This window comes from Podarcis muralis, chromosome 17 (assembly GCF_964188315.1).
Source record: "Podarcis muralis chromosome 17, rPodMur119.hap1.1, whole genome shotgun sequence".
In the NCBI taxonomy this organism is placed as follows: Eukaryota; Metazoa; Chordata; class Lepidosauria; order Squamata; family Lacertidae; genus Podarcis; species Podarcis muralis.
In genome coordinates this window covers 9,626,825-9,640,606 of record NC_135671.1, presented here as the reverse complement: position 1 = coordinate 9,640,606, position 13,782 = coordinate 9,626,825, and the positions used below count along the sequence as shown (strand labels likewise).

General features: G+C 46.7%; 1 protein-coding gene across 1 annotated transcript; it reads right to left on the bottom strand.

The window, feature by feature from the left end:
* Positions 1-854: 854 nt before the first annotated feature.
* Positions 855-1,954, bottom strand: LOC144326018 (olfactory receptor 10AC1-like). Its single transcript, XM_077921621.1, has one exon. It carries the CDS (start codon positions 1,830-1,832, stop codon positions 855-857), a length of 978 nt encoding a protein of 325 aa, XP_077777747.1. The 5' UTR covers positions 1,833-1,954.
* Between the last annotated feature and the right edge of the window lie 11,828 nt (positions 1,955-13,782).

Sequence of the window (13,782 nt, the reverse complement as noted above, 5' to 3'; positions counted from 1 at the left end):
TCCACCAGTCTTGTATTGTCTGACCAAATATTTGATGCTGCCCTTGTTTTTGCAGTCCCAGGCAGGCAGCAAAGACAGGAGGGTCACCAAGTCTTGATTGGAGGGGGGAGCGACGAGGGACAGTGGCACCATTTACGTCTACTTTCCTTCCTTCCTTCCTTCCTTCCTTCCTTCCTTCCTTCCTTCCTTCCTTCCAATTTATACCATAAAGCATCACTGTTAATGGCTTCTGAGCTGCATATATGTCCTTGACTCACTTGATGCAGAGTAGTGGGAGGTACCTGCTGGGGAACCCCCAAGGAAACCCCCAGGGGATTGGTGGTGGGATGACAATGAGTCATCAGAGGAAGAAGAGGGAGCGGACTGGGAGGAGGAGGTGTCAGAAGCTGAAGAAGGAACAGGGTTTAGCGAGCAGGAAGAGTCTGTGGCAGAGAGCAGTCCAGAATGAGAGGCAGAAGCAAAGACTGGAGAGCAGGGGGACCAAGGGGCAGAGATGAGGCAGGCTGCTGAAGAAGCCAGGGAGTCCCCCCTCCCTCCTGCTGTGACCAGCTGCCCTCCCCTCTGGTCTCCCAGAACCTGAAGAGGAATGAAAAGAGTGGAGCAAAGAGAGACAAGACAAAGGAGCCTCAGGTTGCGGGGAAAGGAACCAGGGGTGGAGTTGTAGAAGTGGTGGGAAGGCGAGGACCTTCTGTCCTTGCAACTGCCTCATCCGAGCAAGACCTACTGGGAAGAGTTGCAGCAATCACTAGGCTTGAGCTGTTTTGGTTTCCTTGAATAAAGAGTTAACTTCACTGACACTGGCTGCTTCATTGCTGACCTCCAGCTCCTGACAATACAGCTGCATGGCCTACAAATTACGCAAGCCTGCCCTTGAAGGTGTTGCAGTGTGGCTGAGCTAACATTTTCTGCAGCAGCTTCCTCACAGCTCCTTTAATTTCTGTGTTCCTGAGACTGTAAATCAGAGGGTAAAGCAAGGGGGTGATGTTGGTGTAGACAAGAGACACCATCTTGTCCCGGCTTGGCATGTAGCTGGACTTGGGCCGGACGTACATGAAGGTGGCGCAGCCATAGTGTAAGACTGTGATGGCCAGGTGCGAGGCGCAAGTGGAGAAGGCTTTGCCCCGGCCAGCTGAGTCCCGGATGCGCATCACAGCCATTGAGATGCACGTGTAGGACGTGAGGATAAGAAGGAAGGGGAACAGGAGGAGGATCACGCAGGCTGCAAGGAGGGGCAGCTCACTGACGTAGCTCTTTGTGCAGGCCAGGTGGAGCATGGCAGGGACATCGCAAAAGAAATGGTCAATGCGGCGGGAGTTGCAGAAAGGCAGGCGGAAGACAGCCACGGTGAGGCCCAGGGAGACCACAAAGCCCCCGAGGCAGCAGACGATAGCAAGCTGAAGGCAGACGCCCTGGCTCATCATTGTCATGTAGTGCAGGGGCCGGCAGATGGCCACGTAGCGATCGTACGACATGGCTGCAAGGAGGAAGCATTCAGCGCCGCCCAGGGCCACAAAGAAATGCATTTGGGTCGCGCACCCCACAAAGGAAATGGTGCTCGCCCCTGGGCTGGGCAGGTCAGCCAACGTCTTGGGAACAATGACGAGGGTGTAACAGAGCTCGATGGCAGAGAGCTGGCAAAGGAAAAAGAGCATAGGAGGGCGGGAGGGTTCGGCAGCCACTGCCAGGAGGACGAGGAGATTTCCTGCAAGGGTGACCACATGCACCATGAGGAAGACGCAAAAGAGGAAGGTCCTCAGCAGGAGCAAGTCAGAGAATCCGAGGAGCAGGAATTCCATAGTTCCACCAGATGAAGTATGGTTACCCCTCTCCATGCAGTTTCCACATTATACCTGCAGCAAAAGGAATGAGAAGCCAGAGCACAAAACGTAAGAGGAGAGAAGCCAACAGCTACTGCCTTGTCCTCAAACAAACCCCTGTGTTGCAAAGAGAACGTCAGCAATGTCTAGGCAAAACGATGACCAAGTACATATGCAATAGACAATCTTTATAGAATTCCTTCAAACCATAACAAGTACAAAATGAGCAGTGACTATATCATTACATGAGCACTGTTCCACAGCATTTGAAATTTTCATTTACATACATTCATTCGAAATCGATGGGTTTATGAAGCAATTCAATATCCTCCCACCACGCTGACGAAGAATTCTACAAAACAGTAGTCAATATCCGGAATCACTGTTCAGTGTTGGACATCATATTTGTCTTTCATCCTACAAAGTCTGGTACTGTACCTCACTTCATTTAAAGATTTCCAGAGACTTTGAGACTAAAGATTTCATTTTGTACTTGTTATGGTTTGGAGGAATTCTATAAAGATTGTCTATTGCAGTGTTTCCCAACCGGTGTTCCGCGGCACACTAGTGTGCCGCGAGACGTTGCCTGGTGTGCCGCGGGAAAAATTGGCGGGGGGGGGGAATAAAGGGGAAAAAAGTTATTCCCCCACCGCCAGGCGTGGGGCTGGGGTGGGGGAAGCCCGAGCTTCCCCCTCCCCCAGAACGGGACCCAGAGCCATGCCGAAGCTGTGCGCAGCTTTGGCATCGCTCTGGGAGCTTGCGGGGCTGGGGGAGGAGGAAGCCCTCCGCCAGCCTCCAAACCATGTCGGGAGACAGCGGGATGGCGCGCTGCGCCTCTCCCGCTGTCCCCCGAGTTTGCAGGGCTGGCGATGGGGAGGAGCAGGCTTCTCCCCCCGCCAGCCTTCCAGCCAAGTCGGGGGGCAGCGGCAAGGGCGCGCTGCGCCTCTCCCGCTGTCCCCCGAGTTTGCAGGGCTGGCGATGGGGAGGAGCAGGCTTCTCCCCCCGCCAGCCTTCCAGCCAAGTCGGGGGGCAGCGGCAAGGGCGCGCTGCGCCTCTCCCACTGTCCCCCGAGTTTGCGGGGCTGGCGATGGGGAGGAGCAGGCTTCTCCCCCCGCCAGCCTTCCAGCCAGGTCGGGGGGCAGCGGCAAGGGCGCGCTGCGCCTCTCCCGCTGTCCCCCGAGTTTGCGGGGCTGGCGATGGGGAGGAGCAGGCTTCTCCCCCCGCCAGCCTTCCAGCCAAGTCAGGGGGCAGCGGCAAGGGCACGCTGCGCCTCTCCCGCTGTCCCCCGAGTTTGCGGGGCTGGCGATGGGGAGGAGCAGGCTTCTCCCCCCGCCAGCCTTCCAGCCAAGTAGGGGGGCAGCGGCAAGGGCGCGCTGCGTTTCTCCGCTGTCCCGGACGGCTTTCAAAAGCCTGCCTTCAAAAGCCGTCCAGGACAGCGGAGAAACACGCTGCCTTTCTCCGCTCTCCCGGGAAGGCAGGCAGGGGGGAGCAAAGGCTTTCGCCCCCGCCCGCCTTCAGAAGAGGTCAAGGACCTTCTAAAGCCATCCGGGACAGCGGTGAAACGCGCTGCCTTTCTCCGCTCTCCCGGGAAGGCAGGCAGGGGGGAGCAAAGACTTTCGCCCCCGCCCACCATCAGAAGAGGTCCAGGACCTCTTCTGAAGGCGGGCGGGGGGCGAAAATCTTTGTCCCCCCTGCCTGCCTTCCCAGGGGCTTTTAAATCGCCCCGGACAGCGGAGAAGTCCTCCGCTGTCCCGGGCGATTTTAAAATGCCGTCCACCAGCATTTTAAGCTTGCCCCGACAGCGGAGAAGTCCTCCGCTGTCCCGGGGTTTTTTAAAATGCTGGGGGTGCGAAGAAAAGCCCTTGTTCCCCCCCCCCAGCCTTCAGAAGAGGTCGGGGGACAGACTGTCCCCGGACCTGGTCTGAAGGCGGTTTCCCTAGGAACGCATTAATTGATTTTCAATGCATTCCTATGGGAAACCGTGCATCGCAAGACGAAAAACTCGCAAGACGAAGAGACTTGCGCAACGAATTAATTTCGTCTTGCGAGGCACCACTGTATCCGGAGAGGCGGCCTTCAGGCGAGTTTTAATTTTAATTTTCCTTCTCCCACTTAATGCCCCACGCTCGCCCGAGCAGCTTGCAGTCCTCGGTAACCACGGCGACCCGAGGGAGGGGAGGGAACAGGGAAGTCGAGGGCGGCGGCGAGCCGCGATGACGTCAGTGGGCCGCGCCGCCTCGCCCTGGCACGGTGTGAGAGCCCCGGCTAGTGGCGCGAGCTTCAGAATAAGTGGGATCCGCGTGCGCGAGACCGAGATCGCGGGTAAGGAGCTCAGCCCTGGGCAGGAGGAAGCGGGGCCGCGCGTGCGGGCTACATCCCCACAGAGAGCGAGCCTCCCCCGGCCCACCACTCCGGGCAGGTCCACTCGCATGAGGGGGCGGCGATGGCGACGGCCGGCAGCTTGCCTGCAATGCCATCCCTCAAGCAGGCGAGGAGCCCGGAGGCTACCAGATGCGAGTCCTCTTTCCCACCCTGCTCGGGAGTCCAGAGCACTTGGTCGCATTCAGGATCTAGAGTGGGGAAGCGGGGCTTGTGTCTGGGCTGGACACATTGGGCTGCCTGTGCCGCTCGACCTGCGGGGATAAATCAGGGTGGGAGTCACGACCGTGAGGCAGGGCTGCCAAGTGTGGCAGAAGAGGACACGGCCGTCGCACCTGTCCTTAGGTAGGAGCTTCTTCCGTGTCGACCTGCTGCCCTAAAGTCTTGGCTTTTTTCTTGGCTTTTTGGCGGTTGGCACAGAAGGAAGGCAAGGGGGAGGGGGGAAAATTGAAACTTACACTTTCGTGCGTCCCTCCCGGCGTGACGCTGCACGCTGACGTCACGGGGCTGTAATGGTGGTGTGCCTCGATATTTTTTTCATGAAACAAGTGTGCCTTTGCCCAAAAAAGGTTGGGAAACACTGGTCTATTGCATATGTACATGGTCGTCGTGTTGCCTAGACATTGCTGATGTTGTCCTGTTTGCAGCCAATGGGCCCTTCTTGTTGCCAACACTTGTAGGAAGCAGCCCCCCTGTCCATGAAACCCCCTTTTGCGTCGGCTCAGTTGTGTCCTCAGTGAGAGCAGCTGCCATGATTCCCAGGTAAATGTCACATGACATTCAAGGGCAGTCCAAATTTCTTTAAACTGGGAAACGCTTTTGACTCTAGAGAAGAGATGGTCATTGAAATTCTACTCAATATTGATCCAGAGTAGATTCCAACGTTATCATTAGCAGAGTAAAAACTTAAAACATGTTGCAGGATTCCCAAAAAATAGACCAGAGGCATTTCATCCAGCAGAGCTTTACTGCTACTGAAGGCAAATGAGCTTAATGGTCACAAATCCAATACATTCAGGATTGGCAATGTCCATAAGAAATCCAGTTGCAGCAGACTTAACTCACAGTAACTTATAATAAGTCTAAACTGTATACGGAACACTACACCAGAAAGAAAAGAGAGAGAAAGAGAGAGAAGGAAACGCAGGCTCCTTCTGGCCTCACTATTCTAGTCAGTATGACCTTGACAGAAACAGATAACAGAACCAGTTAAACCAGCTATGCTCAGCTTCTCTGAAGGAATAACCCAAACATCATGTAACCTTCTTTCACACAGAGAAGCTTCCAGAACCCTCTTGAATTAAGTAGAATAGGAAAGATCTCTACACATCAGATCAATACTTTCTGTACTAAGAAATGCAAACTGACACTATTGGCAACCGATGGCAGCCTCTAGCCCCTGAAACAACACAACACGTTCCTACCAACTGTTAATTATCATATAGGAAAAGATTTTGCCCACTTCCCTTTCTAAGGAAAGGAAGTACAGTAAAGAGAAGCCATACTATTTTGAAGAATTGTTTTGTTGCTATTACCTCACAGGTATTACAGAAAGGCAACAGGCCATGGCCATGGGGCCTCTTCAGTAGGTCTATCAGGAAGACCAGGGCTGTCTCAAATTGAAAAATGCCAGTTCATAGATGCTTTACCCAGCTCAAGATTGGCTGTTTTGCTTTCATTATATTTGGGGCAAGGCTAAATTATTTTGCAGGAGCAGACTCTGAATGGCTGCCATTGCGTTCTTCCAAGAAAGTCCTGTTCTGAGGTGCTTTTTTGAGCATCAGGGAAATAAAAAATGTCTGTCACTCATCTACACTTATCTCCTGCCTAGAAATCATGGGTCTGAGAGGTGTTCTGCTAATCCCATGCTTTCTAGGCATGGGTCTGAGTGGTTTTCTGTTTCTCGCATCGCTTTCCCCAAGAAAACCTGCTCTTTACTGCTGAATTGGAGCAAATGTCAGTCCATGGAAAACCCAATGGACATTTGCTTCGACTGAGTGGTAAACAGCAGGTTTTTCCAGGTGAAAGTGGCAGGGCGAGTGGAAGCATGGACAAGTCCTATTATTGAGGTACACTATTATATTGGATAAGGGACCCGGGTGGCGCTGTGGGTTAAACCACAGAGCCTAGGACTTGCCAATCAGAAGGTCGGCGGTTTGAATCCCCGCGACGAGGTGAGCTCCCGTTGCTCGGTCCCTGCTCCTGCCAACCTAGCAGTTCGAAAGCACGTCAAAGTGCAAGTAGATAAATAGGTGGGAAGGTAAACGGCGTTTCCGTTCACTGCTCTGGTTCACCAGAAGCAGTTTAGTCATGCTGGCCACATGACCCAGAAGCTGTACGCCGGCTCCCTCGGCCCATAGAGCGAGATGAGCGCCGCAAACCCAGAGTCGGCCACGACTGGACCTAATGGTCAGGGGTCCCTTTACCTTTATTATATTGGACAGCAGTTCAATCTACACATAAAATAGGGTAAAACTCCCCAAAACTGCAGTCTTAATGCCTATCTACTCATAAGCCTTTGAGTTCAGTGGTGAGACTTAACTCCCAATTAAACATGCTGATGAATCAGTGGAATTATTCAGCAAAACAACACTGGGGACAATGTGGGAGGAGATAATTGCATGAAAACATTTCCCCATTAATTCCTGGGTAGATTTCAAGAATGTTGGCTGAATCGTTGTTTTTCAGAAGCACATTTGTTCCTCAGCCTCCTGTCAACTGATGAAATCATACCATCAAAGCACATATGCTTTGATCTTGTTTCTAGCCTTAGGACTAATATAGTGGCTTCCAATTTTAAAATCCCTGGTCTAGAGGTCGCACGTAGCATATTAAATTTACCTGTGAAGTGCAAAACAACAACAACAACAACAACAACAACGTACTGTAGTAACAACAACAATTACAATAATACTAACAATACAAGGACAGTGAATGGGAACATACTCAAAAATATTGCACAGGACAACCATAACAATAACACAGGTAAGGTATTGCTGTATTCGTTGAACACAAAATTTAAAAGGATTAAAAACAGCAGAGTTTCACTTTCTAAAAAGAAAGCAGAACTAAACAAAAATTGCCCCCTCCCAAATTCTCCACACTACTTATGGGTGTTGAAATGGTGAAGGGGATTTCACGGAATATTCTCCAGAAAAGGACTGACATTCTCAAGCAGTTCAAGTGTAAGAGTGTGTGTGTGTGTGTGTGTGTGTGTGTGTGTGTGTGTGTGTGTGTGTAATATATATATAGAATGATGTTCTAACAAATCTCTCCTCAGTAACACAGGAAACCAGCCAAGCAGCCTTCAACATCACAACATCCCCATGTAGAGATGGATGAATCTGCCAATTTTGATTCCTCCTAGGTTCTATTTTTTTAATCTTAAATTTGGTTTGTCTCTTATCCACATCAGGTTGCCATTAAAGAAAAAACTTCTCACAAAAAATTGTCAGCATTTTAGTGTGCATTTATCCTAATATAAACATATTAAAGTTATGGGAAGGGTTTCCATTAAATTGTTAACCGAACCAAATTACTTCCCCATCCCTCTGTCACAACCTCCCTCTTACCCCCTGACATATAAACTTTAGACATAGTCAAAAGTTCATAGAAACAACTTCCATGTTGAGATTCTCAAGGTGCATGATGTGGCTGTACAACATCGCATTTGAATCAAGTGCTTTGCCTGTCAAACACTGACAGACATTTAACAAAAGATACCTGTATCTAATAAAGCTAGTAATTATACACATATTCAAACCCTCTTCATTGTCTCAGTGTCAGTTTCTGTTCCCATGGGGGAGGCATGGCTTTAATCACTAGTCTCCTTTCTAAAATTCTTTTTATAATGATATAAGGCAGATGGGAAGGATACAAGGATACCACAGTAATTAAAGCTCTCCCTGCTTCATAGGAACTGACATAAGGGCAATGTAGGGGTTATTCATAAACAACCTTCCAGGTTCAATCGGTTACAAAAAAATAAAATGGCCAGTAGGACCTGCAAACAGGAAACTTTTAATGCATATTTGAATGAACCCTGATTAGTGGGATGTATTTATGAGTGAAAAGATTATAGAAGAATCCTGGCTGTGAGCAAGGATATTGAGATAACACTATATTAAGTGCTGTTTGAAATCTTCGGTTTGATTCCACTTTCAGCTAATTAAAGAAAAGCCGCACTTTAGCAGAGTTAAAGGGGTCTAGTGTGGCAGCAACCTAAACTGGTCCCGGTGAAGAGATTAATCTGGCTCTACATGCATTGGGTTTTCTGTAATAAGCTTTGTTTTCTATCTGTCACCCATTTCTGTTTTGAGTCCCATTTTACTACGTTTGGTAAATGGTAACCACCCAGTTCCCAACTGTGGGGTGACAGATTTTTAGATAGGCATAGCAGCATACTATCCTAAACTGGTCCTGATGAAAAATTTACTCTTGCTCTGCATGCGTTATTGGGTTTTCTGTAGAATCATAGAGTTGGAAGGGACCACGAGGGTTATCTAGTACAACTCCCTGCAATGCAGGAATCTTTTTGCCCAACATGGGGCTCGAACCTACGACCTTGAAATTAAAAGACTCATGTTCTAATGACCGAGCAATAGGCTCTGTCTTAATAGGCTGTAATAAGCTTCGTTTTCTATCTGCCACCCAGATATATTTTGGGCTATATTTGGTAAACAGAAACCAACCAATTCCTAACTTGCGGGTGTCAGATTTTGAGAGAGGCTTAGTAGCATACCATTTAAAGGAGAATGGTGGCCAGACCAAATATGGCGGAGCAGCCATGTGCAGAGGACATGACGCACTCTCTTTGGTGCCATGGAACCACACTCTTGGCACAAGTTTTGATGATGCCTAGATGGGGCTAAAGCAGGTTTTCGGCAAGCTCATAGCCAGTATGACTGCACCACTGCCAACCCCTTGCTCCAGGGGTCAGCAGACTTTTTCAGCAGAGGGCCAGTCTACTGTCCCCCAGACCTTGTGGGGGCCGGACTATATTTTGGAGGGGGAAAATGAACAAATTCCTATGCCCCACAAATAACCCAGAGATGCATTTTAAATAAAAGGATGCATTGCACTGATGTAAAAAACATGCTGATTCCCAGGCCATCCGCGAGCCGGATTTAGAAGGCAATTGGGCCGGATCCGGCCCCCGGGCCTTAGTTTGCCTACCCATGCCTTGCTCCCACTGGTGCAACATGTGGCCCTGACCTTGCTGTTACCCCATCCAGGTAAAACAGCAGCAAAGGGCAGAGTTGGAAGGGCAGCTCTGTGGCTCTTTCCCTTCATGCATGCCAGTACCGCTCACATCATCTCTGATCATCGGCCATGCTGGAGGGAACTGTTGGGAGGACCACAGGTCCTTAATTTTGATGGGAATTATCTGAATCCGTTGCCTGCGTAACTACCGTATTTTTTTGCTCTATAAGACTCACTTTTCCCCTCCTAAAAAGTAAGGGGAAATGTGTGTGCGTCTTATGGAGCAAATGCAGGCTGCGCAGCTATCCCAGAAGCCAGAACAGCAAGAGGGATTGCTGCTTTCACTGCGCAGCGATCCCTCTTGCTGTTCTGGCTTCTGAGATTCAGAATATTTTTTTCTTCTTGTTTTCGTCCTCCAAAAACTAGGTGTGTCTTGTGGCCTGGTGCGTCTTATAGAGCGAAAAATACGGTAATTCTTCAGATAAGAAAAGCAGTGCAGGCAAGAACGCTCAATGGGAAAACAAGGAAGCTAAGGGGCAACTTCTGCCCAGTTCGAAAATTACGTGTAACACAGAAATCTTGTTATAAAATCTCAGCTTCTGTTTTGCCTATGAAAAGCAGCTGCAGAGGGGGGCAGCGATTTGCAGTAGAGAAGCAGTAACTGTGATTTGTGGAGGGTTGTCTTAATCTTTCCCCACGTACTGCCTTTTTCGCTGAAACTCCAGATCCCAGATGCATTTTATTTTATTTTTTTATCTTACCTTAATCATATCTCATATGCTTTTCATTCAGTTTTGCTGAGAAGGTTTGGGCCCACAACCCTGACCCCTTTCTCTACTCGTAGTTTCATCAGCAGAAACATTCTTCTTTCCACAGCAGCAGCCACATCTTTCTTATTACTCTTACTTTCGCCTTATATCCAGTGTGCAAAAGAGGACCTTCCTTCCTTATTCCACAGCTTTTCATGCCCTCCCTTGAGAACCCCCAGAAGAACGGCGGAGCTACTTCAAAGTTCCTTGTAATAAGCAATGAGGCCAAAAAGTTATTGAGAGACCCAGTTTTTCAGCCAGTGGGGATTTTTTCATTAAAAAAATAAGTAAATCTGAGCTTGACTCCTGCTAATTTGGATTAAAATGCCTATTTTTGTGTACCTTGGTGGTTGTTTTTAAGCTTGAAATGAATGAAAGTGAAAAACTGTTTTTATTTAACATCCACGCTTTGAAAAATTATTTTTAAAAATGTTTATTAGAAACTGATAATCAGTTTACACAAAGCATGAAATGCACACCAAGATTTTCAATAAAAAAATCAGGAGTTAAAAACAGGTTGACCTAAAAAAATAACTCAAGTATACATAAAATCAGCAGTTCAAAATATACATTATTTTAAAAAGAGAAAAAATGCCTTATTTGTTTACGAGCATTCCTGATTTGCTGGCAGGGTGTTTACACGTCTTCCTGTTAGTCATTAATTTGTGCCACACTTTTCAATTGCCCATTTTTTAACAAGTGGATTTGTTTTGATTCATTCATTTTTAAATTGAGGTGTGCCCAGTGATGTCATGGGAAGTATCAATGTTGGTTGCTCACTATTACAGTAGTTTCTGAGGAAATAGCAAAACAAAACAAAAATTCCAGAGTTTTCATCAGTATTGACTTTACTACCGCATGGAATTTGTATATAAACTCTCCTGATGTATGGTATTCGTTAACTTAATTTCTTCATTTCACTGATATCAATACCAATTTCTACTGATATATAGTATCCATTTAACCCTTGGGACACATGAAATTTATTTACTGATATACAACCTTTCCATTCTTTATTACTTATGTCACTTATTGTTTAGTGCCTCTGTTATATATAGCTTTCATATTGGTTATTGGCATTTAGTCCTGTACTGTTTTGTAACTTCACTGATGCATTGGTTGTTACACATATTTGCATTACACTATAACACATTGTCTTGGGGGTTTTAGTCATCCATTTTATAAGTATCACAATATTAATTTTGTTGTTGTTTTTTGTTTTTTTGTTTTTTAAAAGATATTTATTAAGATTTTCAAAGGATTACAAAATGAAAAAAGAAAAATACAAAATAAAAATAGTTAAAAACAATTCCATCTTTCCATTACTTATCTTTCATTTGCTTGTTTCCCGGACCCCCTCACACCTCCCTTTTTTGTATTCTAATTCAATTTGTTAGTTCAGCAAATCCTTTCCCTCTTTGTTTATCCTAGTCTTTAATCTTAAAATATTGTAACATTAAATTTTTACCTGTTAATAATCCATTTTTTCATATTCCTTATAGCATTATAGCTAAAAACCACTTAACTTCTTATCCAACATCATTCTAACATTCATTAATTTTACAATATTTCTGTAGATAGTCTTTAAATTTATTCCAATCTTCTTCCACCGACTCTTCTCCCTGGTCTCGGATTCTGCCGGTCATTTCTGCCAGTTCCATATAGTCCATCACCTTCATCTGCCCACAATATTAATTTTGTATTATAATCTTTAAATTTATTGGTCTGTGATTAATAATAATAATAATAATAATAATAATAATAATAATAATAATAATAATATATTTCTTCCCCAGCCACCTTGGGCAGCTTTCAACAGAACATTAAAAACACAATAAAACTTCAAACATTAAAAACTTCCCTAATCAGGGCTGCCTCCAGATGTCTTCTAAAAGTCAGATAGCTGCTTATTTCCTTGACATCTGGTGGGAGGGCGTTCCACAGGGTGGGCGCCACTACCGAGAAGGGCCTGGTTTGATTACCTTGCTTGTGTTACTGAGGGATCCTTCACTCTGATTTTGCTATAATTATTTCAAATCACATAAATTACAAATGTATTCAGAGTTTAAAACTGTCTTCCTTGTCCTATCCAGGCAGTCTAAAGAACATGTGAGGGCACAAACTATGCAGGGATCATGAGACCATGTGCACTTGCCCTCACCCCCAGTTCCCCTATTCCTCAGATGAGAATAGGGACATTTCCCACTCACTCCAGCTGACTCTCCTTGACCCCCCATTTTTCCTCCCCTTGCCCAGCAGAGCATTTCCTGTCAGAAGGCTGAGTGCCGCCACCAGTACACCAACGGGACAAAGCACAAACTGTTATGTACTGAAGTTCTCACCCTGGGCCAGCAGGGGGATACTGTAGATACGGTAGTTTTCACTCAGGTCCACATATGCAAACAAAGGATTGAGAATGACGTTCAGTGATTGGATAGTTACAGAAAGTGTTACAGTTGCGTTAGTGGAGCTCTATATAAGCAGGCTGGCTGAACCCTTCAGTTCAGTTCTGTTCTGGCCTGTGAATAAACAAGAGCTGTTTGAAGAATCTCTGTGTTGTCTGATATGTTCACCCACAACTTAACACAAACCCTCCAGCGTCCTGAGAAAAACCCTTGATCTTGATCTTGATCTTATTTTATTTTATTCTTTGGCAGATTTACCAAAGAAAAGAAAAACACACGGCAATAAACAAATTTTTAGAAAGGGGCAAGATTAGATGTGGACCCACAAAGTATTTTTAATTATTATTATTATTATTATTAATAATAATAATAATAATAATAAATTATTTATTTGTATCCCGCCCTGCCTGGCTGAGGCCGGGCTCAGAGTGGCTAACATCATAAAAACAACACAGGCATCAATTAATTAAAATGCACCTTAAAATTAATTCAGACAATTTAAAACCCGGGCAGGTGGCAATTATCAGGGTGGAATTGAGAGTGGTTAATAGCTGCCAGGACCAACTGTTTCCACTGACTCCTTGTGCTCTGCTCCCCCTTTCTTTCCGCCCAGGGCGGCTCTGCCCTCTGCCTGCCCCTCAGAGCTGGCGTGTCACTTGGGGCTAGGACTCGGTGGTGGCAGTCTCTCCTTCTCCTTGCCCACTCTCCAGCAGCTGCTATAATAAATAATAATAAATTTTATTTATACCCTCCATCCCCGGCCAGAGCCGGGCTCAGGGCGGCTAACACCAGTAAAATTACAATAGAAACATAATAGAAGGAGTGACATTGTCATTGCTCAGATTCATGTGTGGTTTGTGGATACTTACCTGTCAACTGTCCCGCTTAGAGCGGGACATCCACAAATTAGAGAAGCCATCCTGGCTTCTGACTGTACTGTTTTGGCTTCTGCAAGAACGTGAGCCCGAAATAATATGTGCCCTGATTTCCCTCTCCGGCATGTTGGAGAGTATGTTGGTGGAGCCTGGCGGGTCCAGTGATAAGCTCAAGAGCAAACAGTCTTTGACAAGCAGTAGCAGAAAAGAAGACTCCCTGGAAAAGACCCTGATGTTGGGAAAGATTGAGGGCGCAAGGAGAAGGGGACGACAGAGGACGAGATGGTTGGACAGC